General features: G+C 40.9%; 1 protein-coding gene across 2 annotated transcripts in view; it reads left to right on the forward strand.

Annotated features, from left to right (window-relative positions):
* AOAH (acyloxyacyl hydrolase) overlaps window positions 1-16444 on the forward strand; it is a 173168-nt gene that overhangs the window by 62484 nt on the left and 94240 nt on the right. For both annotated transcript variants that reach the window (XM_060156020.1, XM_060156023.1), the window contains 5 exons: window positions 5527-5587; window positions 6690-6760; window positions 7629-7677; window positions 10241-10289; window positions 12153-12247. In XM_060156020.1, the coding sequence (XP_060012003.1) occupies window positions 5527-5587; window positions 6690-6760; window positions 7629-7677; window positions 10241-10289; window positions 12153-12247 (325 nt within the window). The remainder of the gene's footprint in view (window positions 1-5526; window positions 5588-6689; window positions 6761-7628; window positions 7678-10240; window positions 10290-12152; window positions 12248-16444) is intronic.

The raw sequence follows: 16444 nt of genomic DNA on the forward strand, positions 1-16444 counted from the left end.
GGATTAATCTCCCAAATATATAAATAGCTCATGCAGCTCAATATTAAAGAAACAAACAACCCAATCCAAAAATGGGCAGAAGACCTAAATAGGCATTTCTCCAAAGAAGACATACAGATGGCCAAGAAGCACATGAAAGGATGCTCAACATCACTAATCATTAGAGAAATGCAAATCAAAACTACAATGAGGTACCACCTCACACCAGTTAGAATGGGCATCATCAGAAAATCTACAAACAACAAATGCTGGAGAGGGTGTGGAGAAAAGGGAACCCTCTTGCACTGTTGGTGGGAATGTAAATTGATACAGCCACTATGGAGAACAGTATGGAGGTTGATTAAAAAACTAAAAATAGAACTATAATACGACCCAGCAATCCCACTACTGGGCATATACCCTGAGAAAACCATAATTCAAAAAGACACATGCACCCCAATGTTCCTTGCAGCACTATTTACACTAGCCAGGACATGGAAGCAACCTACATGCCCATCGACAGACGAATGGATAAAGAAGATGTGGTACATATACACAATGGAATATTACTCAGCCATAAAAAGGAACGAAATTGAGTCATTTGTTGAGACATGGATGGATCTAGAGACTGTCATACAGAGTGAAGTAAGTCAGAAAGAGAAAACTAATATCGTATATTAACGCATGTGTGTGGAACCTAGAAAAATGGTACAGATGAACTGCAGGGTAGAAGTTGAGACACAGATGTAGAGAACAAACATATGGACTCCAAGGGGGGAAAAACGCGGTGGGGTGGGGATGATGGTTTGCTGAATTGGGCGACTGGGATTGACATGTATACACTGATGTGTATAAAATTGATGACTAATAAGAACCTGCAGTATAAACAAACAAACAAACAAAAAGACAACTAATACTAAACTTTCTTTGGGTTATTTGTATGGAAATATGTTAATATAAACGTTTCAGACATTACATGAAATTTCTAAAAGTCTTATATGTACTGGTATAATGTTATAAGTTATAATTCTAGTTATTACTTTAAAATGTATGTCTCAGAAATAACTAAATTTCCTTGTCAATTGCAAAAAAAAAGGCCAATGGAGGTGTCTCCACCCATGGGCAGCTTTCCAGCTCCCAGCCTAGCTCCGGTCGCTTGCCTAGCCTGCTCCATCCTCCATGCTCACTGGTACCTGCTCCTGCACCCTGTTCTTCTCTGGCTGCTTCCCCATCAGTCTCCCACCCCCACCGACAGCTCTTGGAGAGCAGGGATACCATTTCTTGGTAAACTTTTTATCCCTGGTTCCTACCACAGTGCTTAGTTTTAGTAGGGACTCTGTAGAAACAAGGGAATAAATAAAGAAAAAGCACTACTTTATTAGGAAAACAAATGTTTAGGATACGAGGCTACTACCATGGGGCAACCAAGTTTTTGGTTGTTTTCTTTTGATCAGAATTCACAGTACCTATATACTGCCTATTTTCTATTGTAGCAGTGGTAGGACAGGAGGGTCCCCTCTTAATAATTTAGTCTTTTTATTGAATTTCCAAATGCATGAACCCACATATGTATTATTTCACATAAATTCACACAGACTATCTTATCTTACCTTAACTGTGGTTTGTTTTTGTTTTTTTTGCGGTACGCGGGCCTCTCACTGTTGTGGCCTCTCCCGTTGCGGAGCACAGGCTCCGGACGCGCAGGCTCAGCGGCCATGGCTCACGGGCCCAGCCGCTCCGCGGCATGTGGGATCTTCCCGGACGGGGGCACGAACCCGTGTCCCCTGCATCGGCAGGCGGACTCCCAACCACTGCGCCACCAGGGAAGCCCTAACCGTGCTTTTAATTCGTCATTCTTTGCCTTTTTTCATTTGTTCTTTCTTGCCCCTGCCCTGCTCTTTCCTCCCACATCATCCTTGTCCCCACCACAAGGTGAGCCGTGTAAATACGTCAGGATGTGTCCTTCCATGGTTTTCTCTGCTGTCATTTTATCTTACAGGGATGCACGTAACGCATCCACACGCATATGAAACAGAGTCGTGCTGGCCCTGGAGTACTGCCTGGGACTCAAATATGAGGCAGATACACATGGAAATTTTATTCTCCCTACTTTTCTTTTGTTGTAATGCCCCAGTTTCATGACATAATTTTAGGCACTTTGAACTTGAATAGCTCACCATTGTGTAACGAATGCCATTCAGCTGCAATCACAATTGCTCCCTGGGTCAAGGCTGCTAGCCCAACCCCAGATAGTCATAAGGCAGGAGCAGCAAGCAGGTGATTAGCTGCACCAGCCAACGTGGTAACTGGGGTTGTAGGTATTTTCACTGTAAGGTTCTCTGCCTTAGACAGCATTGCTGCCAAAAACATTTTTGCCACGTAACTAATTAGCCATGATTTTGCTGTAAAGGATAAAACAATGAAAAATAAAAGAGACATTAAGAAGGACATCATGAAACATGAAAAATGAATTACAAAATTAAAGAGACTTTATTGCTAAATACAGAACATCTGAATATATTTAAAGTGTGTGTCTATTTCATGGCGATACTGTGCAAATGACTGATCTTATTTCGCGACTTGTACATAAGCACTTGTCTTCCAGGTTTTTCATTCTTAGTATTTTACACACTGTTTTTTCCTGTTGATTCTTCTCCTCATTTGGCATCACACTTTTTCTTTTTTGCTAAGATTTCTTCCTTCGTTAGGAGAAGTATCAGTTTCCAGATACTAGGATGCATGTTTATACCTAAGCTTTGTATTGTGTTGTGAAAGCCTCTACACTGTTGTGTTCTTGGCATCTTGTAACATGTCTGTTGATACACATTCCAAAGTTCTATGGGAAATGCGAGTTCAAATCTGCAACTTTCAGGCCCTCAACCTCTTTCTCCTCCATTGTAGTGTGCTTCAAAATCAGAACCCGGCTCCTGGGGCAAATCATCATCATCTGTCATGACTTTTGTATGATATGTATCAAAACAAACTATCAACCAGTCATTTTACCTTTCATGGCAAAATTGTCTTATGACCAATTAGTTATGCAGTGAAAATGTTTACAGCAAAAATGCTTGCTGCAAAGGTGCTTATGGTAAAAATACCTAAAAATAGTGGACACGCATAACTGGACGGAACATTGTATGGCTGGGAACCTGAAAATCTGAAGAGAGTCCATGGATTGGATTCAAGATGTCTCCAGAAACTAAAATGTCATAAGAGCAGACACCTGATTCCTGTTTGCCCAACCCTAGAAACCATCCTTGGAATAACTGTTAGCATTGCACATAATAATGAAAAGAGCTAATATTTTGTGAGTACTTATCACATGCTTGGCACAGGTCTTCCTTGCTTCACACGTAACAATGCTATTAGTCTTTGCAACAGCCCTAGGAAGCAGGTACTGACACTGGCCCTATTTACAAATGAGGTAACAGATGTACAAACAGATTAAATAAGTTGCCCAAAGTTACATACCAAGTAGACGGCAGACCTGGGATTCAAATCCAAGGAGTCTAATTTCAGAACCTAGAGCTATGTTAGGGGGCTTCCCATACTTTTCCTTCCTACTAGAGCACCCACACCCATCACCCAATTACTTGCTTTGAAAATGCTTTCTCATCCTTTAGCTTCCACCTTAAGATCACCTCCTTCCCTGTGTAGAGTTAGGAATGTTTTCCCTCTGGGTGCACAACCCTCTTATAGAATTTTCTCCATAGCACTGTGGTTATCTGTTGATGCCTTGTTTCCTGCCACCCATCATTAAGCTCTTCTAGCATAGGAAATGCATCTTATATTCAGCCCTAATATCCAATATGATGCCTGGCACATGCAAGGACTTCAAAAATGGCTGTGGAATGAATGAATGAATGAATGAATATTTCAGCATACAACCAGATACCTGTAAGGATACACAAGGTATCAAGTTTAGATCCAATTTTGCAGAAGTAATAGTAGTGAAAGTCAACAATGCTTTATCCAAAACAGAGCCAGATGTGATTTCGAATTCAGATTTTAAGAAAGTAACATACTATATACCATAACTCACCTAACACTCCCAGCACCTCCTAATCAGACAAATTTATATATCAGCAATGAAATATATGGATAGTCACACTAAATAAGGTACAGCTTATGAATTGCCTTAGACCAGTTTGGGTCAAGTTTCGCCACCAAATGTGTTAGCTGCAAAGTTGAAAATAAGAAACAACTCTTGGTGTTCAGACCTGTTTGGATCTGGGGGCTATGAATAAGGGATTGTGGAGTTTATGTAAATTGCAATTTATGTGACTTATGATGACCAATCTACCCTCTCGTGTCTAGAATGTATGTCGTCACTCTGAGCCTTTAAAATAAGCAGGTAAAGGTTAATTTAATGAACTAACTTTCTAATTCTAGAGACAACTCATTGTTCCTTCCTTCAAGGACAAACTCTCATCCCCGAGATGGCAAAGGTGGAAAGGGGTAGCTTTGTCATCCTCAGTGAGACCTTTCACCCAGAACCTTTTCTCAGACTGAAAATATAGCTCTTTGGGTCTGTTCGTCCTCTCTTTCTCTCCCTCCATCTCCCTCTCCCTCTGTGTCTTCCCTCCTTTTCTCATCTAGAAACATAAAATAGCTATCCAAGAGGTCAAATATGTACATGGGAGAAAACTACCTAGTCTTACAGGAGATGTCATCTCTCAAGAGGTCTATTAATGTGGACTTGCGGTGGGTCCACCATCTCAGAGCTCATAAGACAGGCTGCATACCACCAGTTAGGCTCCATGCTGGCTTTGGCTGAATTCACTTGACTTGAGACTCTCAGAACTGCTGAGAAGCTCTTGATTCAAAAGACCATTTACTAAATCCTATAAAGGGTCATGTGACTCCATCTATATTCTAGGCTCCAGGAATAACCTCACCCTGCCATATGATGGCACTTCCCTGCTACTCTGTAAGTGATTTTCCTAGAGGAAAACAGCATTTGCCTTTGGAAGCTGGGAAAAGTCTGGTAGTGAGATCTCAGGGGAAATCCTCACTCGGGGGTGTGTCCATGGTTTTGGCATGAATTGCTTGGTCATCAGTCACAACAGAGCCCTTGGTTCCCCAGGCTCTTGAATGGGAGTGACAACTAAATTTTCAGATTCTCAGAATAAGTGGTTTAAAAGAGGAGAATCTTAAGAAAAGATTTCCATCACAGAATGTGTAAACTGTGTAGTACTGAGCTCGTTGACTGGACCAAAAACGTAGGTTCTTTCCTGAGGACCTCAACAGCCATATCCCGTGCCCTCTAAAACTTGAGTTCATTATATTTTAACTCCCCGTATAGGTCAAGTAAAAAGTCAGAGAGAAAATAGTTCTGTTGAGTGGAGAGCAGGGATGAGCAAAGTTTGACTGGTACTCTTCATTTTATTTTTATTTTATTTTTTAAATTTTTATTTAGGTCCTTAATTTTATTTTTAGAATGGGGTTCTGTCACATAAACTCAACACAGCCGTATCTAAAAATGTCTCTGTTTTCACAAACACCATTTGTTTTTTCTTAGCTCACCAGGTGTTTCTTTTCTTTTAGGGCTATACAAAGTTCTTTACCATTCAAAGATGCAGATTCAGACAAATACAGTGTTTTCCCAGTAAGTATCATTAAGACTAACCAGATGTTTGCTAAATATTGCATCGCTTCCTATAAATTTCTTTCCTTTAATAAGACAAGATTGAATGCCATTTGAATGTATTATTAATGTGATAATACACATTTTATGATGTTTACAGACTTTTTGGTATCTTACTAATACATGGACCATCAAAGTGGATCTTAGTCCTAGACTGTTTTCGTTTCCTAAAGCCATTCCCAGCTGGAATTCTCCACGGGGATAAGTTATCTTGAAATGTGTTGGGAATTATTTTCAAAATTCTTAAACGTATTTTAACTTAAAGTGTGTGTGTGTGTGTGTGTGTGTGTGTGTGTGTTTATGTCTGTGTACACATGTTAGATTTAGAACAGTTAGGATGTCAGAATGTTCTCTGAGAAATTCAAGCAAGCAACAGATGTCGCAAACTCTCCAAAGTAGGCGGGATCTCAAATACTCTACCTGGGAATGTGAGAAATAAAAACATTGTTTGACATTATCATGACTCTTGATTCTTTCAAATCAGACATGTCGAAAATATAATAAATCCACACAACTAACCAGTTTGGCTAGAGGTCTTTTAAATTATCCAGCAAAATGATTAATCACTGGACCAAATAAACCAATTGTTTTGGAGCCTTTGATAGAGAAAGTTCAGGGAGTTGGACGGTCCTGCTCTTTGTGGAAGTGCACATAGACGCATACACATGAACACACATGTACACAGACACGTGTATAAAACATGCATTCACATAACAACCCATGTGAATGCACACGTGCCCACATGCATGCACATTCACACACATGCACCCCCATACACTCACATATCAGCACGCACCCAACAACACACATACACATGCGTACACACACTCTCACCTACACACACACTTCACCTGTGATTGGCCCTGGTACCATATTACATTTCACCTCACACAGGAGGTCTCAGCATATCATCTTAATTTTCTTAGTGATCTCTAGTGTTCCTAGACTGTATTTGGATTTAAAATGGCAGATGTCAGCACCCCTCAGACAGCTCTGATTGGCCTTCACTGTGGATAACGTCAAAGCAGAACTGACCCTTCCTGTGTGTGCTCTTCAATTTCAGACACTGCGGGGCTCTCACTGGCGAGGGAGAGACTGTAACGACAGCAACAAGATGGCATACCCAGGCAGAAGGTAACGGTCTCTGCTGGTCACTGATGTTGAAAATTACCTTCTGAAAGGGAGGCAGAAGGCATAATTATCTCCCTCAGCCTAGGGGATTCGTGCTTACAGAGAGAAGGGACCTCCATGTCCTAATTGAAGTAAAGCGCAATGAAAAAACAGTGTTTGTTCATTCATTTGCCCAAAAAATGCTCATCGAGCGTTGCCAAGCACTCTGCATCATGCTGGGTGGTAAACCAATAGAAATAGGCCTCCTCTCGAGGAGTTCACAGTCCAGTGGGAGAAACACGTGAGCAGACAGGTTATTGTGGACGTTTATCCAGCCTCCCGCACGAGTTCTACAGGCAGCCCTGGGCCCAGAAAGAGTAGCCTCTTCCACCAGGAGGAGGGCGACGGGGGCAGAAAGCAGAGCACAGGTCACATTTTAGTCCCAGGCTGATCACATCTCAGACTTCAGACTGGGTATGCCAGCCTTCATCTTAGCTGTGACTACAGTGCGGAAGCGTTAACCAGATGTTTGGGACTTTAGAGGCATAACTTTAATGGTGTCACCTGTCTAAATGAAATGGACTGCAGATGTGTTCATTATTCCTACCGACGTCATTCCACAGCAATACCTCCCATGAATATAGTCAATTGTGAAAAGACTGCATTTGGTCCACAGTTCCCAGGAAACATCCAAAGCCAAGAGAGTGGCAAAGAGGCCACGTGAGGCTTCTGTTGCCACAACACGCATGGTGTGCCGCACTTTTCCCTGAAGAAACTGTCATCTATCGAAGACACTTGGTGTAGCGCTCATTCATTCGTTCCTTCATTTGTGAAGCTGACGTTCAGAGTGATAAATACATGCCAAAGACCAATGTTGATGTTTTCTTCGTAGGCCAGACAACTGGGATACACATCAGGATTCAAACTGTAATGGCATTTGGGTAAGAGACTAAATTCAAATTTAACCCTAAATTCAAATTTCCGCCCTCCTCAAAAGCCCATTGCCTGTTTGCTTCAGTCAGACCTAAGGAAGAAGATGGTAGATTACAGCAACTCTTTTTCTGCTGTTTGGAAGAGGGGCATAGAATCCAATCACAGGTGAAGAGTGTCCATGATGTAATGAGAGTTGAGGCTGTCTCTGTCACAGCCACTATAAGTCTTGCTTAACGTAATTCACATCTAATCCCTTTATTCTGTTTGGAACAGTGTGAAATTAAATGGAGAGTGGTGTTAGCAAAGTTTTACAGCAACCCAAAGAGCTATTGGAGCAAACCGCATGCTGTCACCATTTCATTGCAGCTATTTTTTTCTATTTCATAAGGCTAGTCAGGCAGAGCGGAAGTTATCTGTAGTTACCCCACTACCCACATCCTGAGGCACCTAATGCTGGTGCCCCAGTTCTCTATGAATAATAAATTAGCAGCTTCCAGGTAGAGAAAAGGAAAGGAAAAGAGAAAAGCCAAACACTTAATCTTAGCACGGCAATGGCAGCAGACCCAATTTTGTGAGGTCTTGAGCTTATAGGATTTGAGGAGTCCTCATGAAGAAAAAGAATACCAAATACAAAATCAAGAATAAAAGTATAATTAATTAGAACAATAAAAGAAATCTTAACAAATTCCTGGAGTCTTGGAAATTTAGGTCCCTTTCTTCTGAGATCTCGTTTCCAATTTACCAGGAGTGCTTATGTAGAAATATTGTTCTGCGTGCAGCCTGGCTCCTCTCCACCTAAAACACTCTATAGCTCCCAGCTGCTCCCAGCACTCACACAGGCAGGGATCGTACAAACAAGGAGCCTTGAAGTTTAAGATTCTCCAGCTTCAAGATAAATTGCCTCTGAATGGTTGCCTAATTTGTCTGCTTGGATGAAGAGGAGAAAGTTCCTGTAAATAGTTTCCTCTCTCCAGGACACTGACAGTCCATTTCTTCTGAGATATGGAGAGCAAGACAGATTGTATCCTGGTATAGCCCTACCCACCCACCCTATCATCAGTCACACTGCCTTTTCATGAGGAGGGGAAGACATGTCCCCTAGATCTTAAGGTGTTAAGGTGTCAAGACCCCCAAGGCAGCTCTTGTTCGATAAAGTCAAGCTTAGTTGTCATGTTGGAGGACATGGGGGGTTATTAGTGTGTGAAGCTGCTGTCTTGGTTCCATGACCCCATCCCTGCCTCTGACATGGGAGTCCACCTACATAAGGAAGGCCAATAAGAGACTGTGCTAGACCAGTGGAAATCCACCAGGAGCCCAGGAAGTCAAAACTCAGCGTTTATCATCAGTAATAGGAGAAAGACACATGACCTTCACACCTATCCCTTTCCATGGAGGAAAAATGACTCACAGAATCACAAAATCATAAACTCAGAGAGGACTTTACAATCACTAAGTCCAACATTTCCCAAACTGTGTCCAAGAACTCCAGTGTTGAGTGGGAGGTAAAGAGGTAAGGGAGGAGGGTCGCCATAGCAAAGTTTGGAAAGTACTGGGTCAAATAAGCCTGGACAGTTTTCTTTACTTCCGAATTTCTCAGCACCTTTAATGTTTTAATGCATGTTGGGAGTCCCCAAGACCAAGACAGTGAACACACTGTTTCCAGTACATCTCTGACCATCAGCTTCTTTCTTCCTAAAATACTGTTAATACCATTAATATCTAGTGGAATGCCAGTGCTCTCCAGACCAGAGTTTGGCAAACAAAAGAAAAAAAATTATATATATATATTTTAACTTTTTTAAAGTTATCCAGACTCTGCTCAAACCTTCCAAGGACCAGCTGCTCCACTAATGCACAGACTTAGCTTTAAGTGTTAGGAAGTGCCCTCAGCTGTGGTAACTCTGTCCCACTCACAGGCTCAACCTCACTTCTGGGTTTCTCAGTCTCATCATATCAACATTTGGAATCATTCTTTACGGTTTGGGCCGCCTTGTAAATTGTAAATTGTATGATCATCAGTTGCATCCCTGCCTCTCTCCACTAAATGCCGGTAGCTCCCCCTCACCCCCATTGTAACAACAAAAGATGTCTCCAGGCATTGCCAAATGTCCCTTTGGATGGCTGTGGGGCAGGGGTGGGGGAGGGGTGCCTCAAAAGCAGCCCTGTTGAGAATCTCTGCTCTAGAAGCATCAACCCTTAGGCACCAGAGGTGTCAGGACACTTAGAGCTCCAACTCAGAGACTGCTGAACCCAGTCTGCCCCTGTGTCCCAGTCACTGAATGGACCCTCATTGCTCCCTCCGGGTGATACTACCAGCATCCAGAGCCCTGCCCGGCATCCTTCTGAACAAGATGGTCCAGTTTCTGGATCTCTCCTTATTCCTACCCTCAGTTCCTTAAAGCCCAATTCACTTACCTAGGATGTTGCTATGTTGGATTAAGGGCTCAAGAGACTTTAAAGGATTTTATCTACTGATTTGTTTTTGTGCTTTTAAAGCCATTTGGGAAGGATTTCGTGTTTGTGTCTCATAAATTTAAAAGCAAGCTGCTAATTTCATCATTTCTCTTAAAGGGTGTTGATCCAAAAGATGGAATTCCATACGAGAAGAAATTCTGTGAAGGTATGAATTGTAAAAGTCAGTGTACTTATTCCAATAGAATATTCTTTTCTAGTCTGAGTCAGATTGAAGCAAACAGACCATCCAAGTGAGGAAGTGCCTGATGCTACAACATAATGTTGACCAATTTACATTTATTTTCGTGAGAAATTAGAAAATGACATGAAAAAGATTATAGACAAATGAGGCAGAATCAAGACAAAGCAAAACTGAATTTGTTTAATAGATTCCTTTTTTAGGGAATTGGAAACTTTAATGATAATATTAGAAAAGGCTGTAAGATAGATAACAGGGTAACTGAAATCCAGCACTTCTCCAAATAAGAAAATAAGTGGAGGTGATAATTTTCAGTCTTCTCTGTGTCCTCCTCAATACACTACAAGGTCAGACGTCTAGACTTGTACTGACAGAGTCCTTGTGTCGACTGGGCTAAAGACTCATATCTGGGTGACTTGACGGAGACCTCCAAGCAATAGCCATTGAGAGGTCCCAAAAATACCTGAGCAAAAGCTCTGTATTCTAAATGCCCAATGCCACATACACCTGGGCTACCAGTGTTCTTAGGAGAAACCTATTACCACCCACATAGTACTGAAAACATGGTCCTGGTGATGCCCAAAGAGTCTCAAACAAGACCCTATGGTAGCATCACTGTTTTATGTTTAGACAATGCTTTCCCCTAACATTTAGAAGCATTTCATTCATTCATTCATTCAACAGATATTTCCTGGACACCTATTCCTATTATGCACCAAGGGCTATACTTGGCTCTGAGTTTTTATGAGCAGACGTGATACAGTCCTTGCCCTCAATCAGCTTAAAGTCTAATTGTCTGTAAGCTATTAAAAGGACAGGATGGAGGTAGAAAATGTAAGGACCCGACACATAGTAATGCAGTTTAGAAATGCTTGTTGGATGATAAAGGAATGCATTAACAAATAGACAAATGAATAAGTAAACTCAGATCTAAGTGAAATCCTGGTGTGAGGCTCTGGGTTCACTGTGGGAAGCCTCTTGGATTCCCCAAATCCCAACCCCTCCTCAATGTCTTGGGCCTTCTCAGTCCCCGTGTGTGTGGCCAAGTGCTAGCTGTCACAAGGTCCCGAGATAGGGAGCCGCTGGAGTGAGGCTGGGCCATCCTCAGCTTGATTTGGGGCCTTTGGAGGTGGAGGAAGTAGGCTCTCCTCTCTGACGCTGAGAGGCACTGATTGATTCTTTCAGGATCTTAAGGGATTTGGAAGAGTTCATGCATCACCCGTGGATGAATGATTCGTGTAGATGGGCCTTAGAATCCGATTAAGTGATTCTTAACCTCCAAACATATAGGGCTGCATAGAGATTTTATCTCTCCATCTCCCCACTAATCAGCCATAATTGTCCATCCAGTGCTTTTGTATATATAGATTAAGGACGTTAAAAGACCATAACATCTTTGAAAAAAATCAAAATTGCTCCATTAGATTACTAATTCCTAAAGTGGATATTAACAGAAATGAGTGTGTTTTCCAAGGAAGCAATTTTCAGAACCAAAATTTAGGGCATATTTCTGAGTTCAGATAAAGTTTTGATGCTTTTATTCATCTATCATTCACTCAAGATGTTGCACAGGAGTTTGTTTCATGCTGAGCTAGGAAGCACACCTGCATCTGCATAGCTTAGCTGGCAAGTTTCGATGGCCTGGAGATCTCATTCAGCTCCTAAATGCTATGCCGCTCACTCTCCAACACTCGAAAAGTGGCAACGCATCACTGTTACGATGCTCTATGCACAGAATACACACCAGGGTATGTGCTCACCTAACTACCCAAGCTGGAGGCTCCAAACTACTTGAGTGCATAAATAATGCAAATAAATTGTGCCACCTAGGTTCACAGCCCAGGGGAATCATTTTGCTGGGAGACTCAGCTGGGGCTCATTTTCACATCCCCCCCGAATGGATCACAGCTTCACAGATGTCTTTGGTAAGTAATTTGGGCAGTAATCATGTGGGATGTGCTGGCCTCTGTGTTTGTTTCCCCCTTGCTCTCTATAAATGTGATGCCAGATCCAAACAGGTGCAAATTTCCCTTCTCAGCACAATCTGCCATCAAAGGCGCATGCATAGCCATTTCAGTTCAGTTCAGTTCAAGCACTGTGGTAAGAACAACAGGCTCATAACAAGAGCTGTCTCGTCCATTAGAGAAGGAGGATGGTGCCCCTGCCGGGTGGAAAGGAAACCTGGGCATAGTGGGGAAGCCCTTGTTGTACAGCCACCTCGGGATGTAGTTCTCTCTTCAACCTCCTGTAACATGAAAACGCTGATCCAGGGAAGTTAAACTACAAGAATTATACATTCTTCTTCGATCCCTTTACTCACACTGAAGAAATCAGACATGAACCTGAATACTCTCTGATGGAACCTCTCCCAAGTTCTAAAACTGGGCAAACACAGACCTCCCTTGTAAAATGAGCAAACAGAGAAACATTTGAACATAGAAAAAATGTTCATGGTCTCCAAAGAAAAGAACTCTTGAAAAAAGCTTGCTACAGGAAAGTGAATTTTGTAAGATATTAAATCCAGATTCTCAACAATAAAGTGAGGAGATTATACTCATGAAAAAGGAACAATCTGAGGTTAGGGAAGACTACTTTTAGGTGAAACAATAATGGCCTGATGTAAAAATGCGATGGCCATACTGACTAGCAAGTTGGACAATGTAAAAAACAGGGTGAGAAAACCAGTCAGCCAAATTCTGGAACTCACATAAGAGGCATATAGGATAGGTTCAGGAGATTGAATAGGAAACCCAGGGGAGGAGAACACATCAGACAGAGAGGAAGTGGTGACCAAATAAACAACAAAAGATAATTTTCTTGAGTTGAAGAAATCCTTGACTTTAATCCAAAACCTCACTGAACTCCAGAGAATATAAGAGACTCTCCTTGTCATGTCTTTCTTTTCCATTATATTCCAAATATAAAGAAAAATCTTGTAATCATTCAGCCCAACAAACAACCAGGGGACATACTAGGAGGAAAAATCCTTTTGACATCAGACTTATCTTTCAGTGATAAATTTCAGAAAATAGTGGAACGGCCTCTACAACATTTTGACGATAGTGTGTCAAAACTGCTCCAGCTGCCAAGATATGGTTCCTACATAAAGGCCACAGAAATGTATTCTCAGTCATTCAAAGATTCAGAAAATATAACAGACTTATGCTTTCCTGAAAAAGATTATTTTAAGAAGTATTCCAATCTCTCTGAGCATGGTATTATAAAAGCAAAGCCAAAAAAAAGTATTACTGGATTTAATTACATGAAATCTTCAAATGTATACGAAGTCCAAAAATTCATAAAATTAAAAGACAAATGAAAAACTAGAGCAATATTTATAACATATAAGACAAGATTTAAATTCTCTAATAACAAAGTGTTCCTGCATATCAATAAAGAAAAAACAATTTAATTTTTTAATGATCAAGAACGTGACCAATAAATATAAAAAGTTTCATCTTCAGTAGTAATCAAAGAAAAACAAATTAAAACAACAATGAGGTATCATCTATCATCTGTCAAATAAGCAAAGTGATAAAGGCCTACTTTTAGCAAGAATATGGTGAAAGGGACATGTTCCTTCACCACTAATGAGAGTTTAAGTTGCTAGAACTTCGCTGACAGGCAACTTGACAATACGTATAAAGTGACATTATAATGTTTGTGATTTTAACAAGTAATTCTGCTTCTGAAAATTTCTCTTTAAAACTAAGCAGTCATTTGTTCGAGAATCTATGTACATGAGTATTCATCAAAGAGTTATTTATAAGAGCAAAAATGAAAAAAGAAATTCAAAAAACAAAATAGGGGATTAGGGGTGGAGTCAAGATGGCATACTAGGAGGATGCGGAATTTGCGTCTCCTCACAACTAGGCACCTCACAACTACCAGGCACCAGTGGGGGACCACAGACACCTAAGGAGATGGGAGGACCCCCCAGCAACTGGTGATCTCTCCTTTTGGCTTGTTGCCCGCCCCCCTTTTTTTTTCTTTTTTCTGCTTTGGTTTTATTTTACCTTGTTGCAGTTGTTTCAATTATAGTTTTGTTTTTCCTAATTTTTTTTTTTTTTTTTTTTTTTGTGGTACGCAGGCCTCTCACTCTCATGGCCTCTCCCGCTGCGGAGCACAGGCTCCGGACGCGCAGGCTCAGTGGCCATGGCTCACGGGCCCAGCCGCTCCGCGGCATGTGGGATCCTCCCGGACCAGGGCATGAACCCGTGTCCCCTGCATTGGCAGGCGGACTCTCAACCACTGCACCACCAGGGAAACCCTCCTAATATATATTTTATCTTTCTAACTTTATTTTGTTTTTTATTCTTTGATATTGTACTGTTCCTTTCTTCCTTTTTTTTTTTTTTTTACCATGCCACGAAGCTTGCAGGATCTTGGTTCCCAGACCAGAGGCTGGGCTGGAGCTCCCGTGTTGGGAGCTCCAAGTCCAAACTACTGGTCTAACAGAGAACCTCAGACCCCAGGAAATATCAATTGGAGTGAGGCCTCCCAGAGGTCCTCATCTCAGCACCAAGACCCTGTTCTATCTAACTGCCTGCAAACTCCAATGCTGGATGTCTCAGGCCAAACAACCAGTAAGACAGGAATACAGCACCACCCATCAAAAAAAAAAAAAAAAAAAGAAAGAAAGAAAGAAACGACAAAAAAAAGTTACAGATGAAAGAGCAAGGTAAAAACCTACAAAACCAAATAAATGAAGATGAAATAGGCAAGCTACCTGAAAAAGAATTCAGAGTAATGATAGTAAAGATGATCCAAAATCTCAGAAACATAATGGAGAAGATACAAGAAACATTTAACAAGGATATAGAAGAACTAAAGAGCAAACAAACAATGATGAACAACACAATTACTGAAATTAAAAATACTCTAGAAGGAATCAATAACAGAATAACTGAGGCAGAAAAAAGGATAAATGAGCTGGAAGGTTAGATGGTGGAAATAACTGCCAGGGAGGCAAATAAAGAAAAAAGAATGAAAATAATTGAGGACAGTCTCGAGACCTCTGGTCCAGCATTAAGCGCACCAACATTTGAATTATAGGGGTCCCAGAAGAAGAAGACAAAAAGAAAGGGACTGAGAAAATATTTGAAGAGATTATAGTTGAAAACTCCCCTAACATGGGAAAGGAAATAGTCAATCAAGTCCAGGAAGCACAGAGAGTACCGTACAGGATGAACCCACAGAGAAACACGCCGAGACACATATTAATCAAACTATCAAAAATTAAATACAAAGAAAAAATATTAAAAGCAACGAGGGAAAAGCAACAAATAACATATAAGGGAATCCCCATAAAGTTAACAGCTGATTTTTCAGCAGAAACTCTGCAAGCCAGAAAGGAGTGGCAGAACATATTTAAAGTGATGAAAGGGAAAAACCTACAGCCAAGATTATTCTACCCAAAAAGGATCTCATTCAGATTCAGCAGAGAAATTAAAACCTTTACAGACAAGCAAAAGCTAATAGAATTCAGTACCACCAAACCATCTTTACGACAAAATGCTAAAGGAACATCTTTAGGCAGGGAACACAAGAGAAGGAAAAGACCTACAATAACAAACCCAAAACAATTAAGAAAATGGTAATAGGAACATACATATTGATAATTACCTTAAATGTAAAAGAATTAAATGCTCCAACCAAAAGACATAGACTGGCTGAATGGATACAAAACAAGACCCGTATATATGCTGTCTACAAGAGACCCACTTCAGACCTAGGGACATATACAGACTGAAAGTGAGGGGATGGAAAAACATTTTCTATGCAAATGGAAATCAAAAGAAAGCTGGAATGGCAATTCTCATATCAGACATAATAGACTTTAAAATAAAGGCTATTACAAGAGACAAAAGACACTACACAATGATCAAGGGATAAATCCAAGAAGAAGTTATAACAATTGTAAATATTTATGCACGCAACACAGGGGCACCTCAATACATAAGGCAAATGCTAACAGCCATAAAAGGGGAAATCGACAGTAACACAATCATAGTAGGGGACTTTAACACCCCACTTTCACCAATGGACAGATCATCGAAAATGAAAATAAATAAGGAACACAAGCTTTAAATGATACATTAAACAAGATGGACTTAATTGAT

This window comes from Lagenorhynchus albirostris, chromosome 8, assembly GCF_949774975.1.
Source record: "Lagenorhynchus albirostris chromosome 8, mLagAlb1.1, whole genome shotgun sequence".
NCBI classification, from domain to species: domain Eukaryota; kingdom Metazoa; phylum Chordata; class Mammalia; order Artiodactyla; family Delphinidae; genus Lagenorhynchus; species Lagenorhynchus albirostris.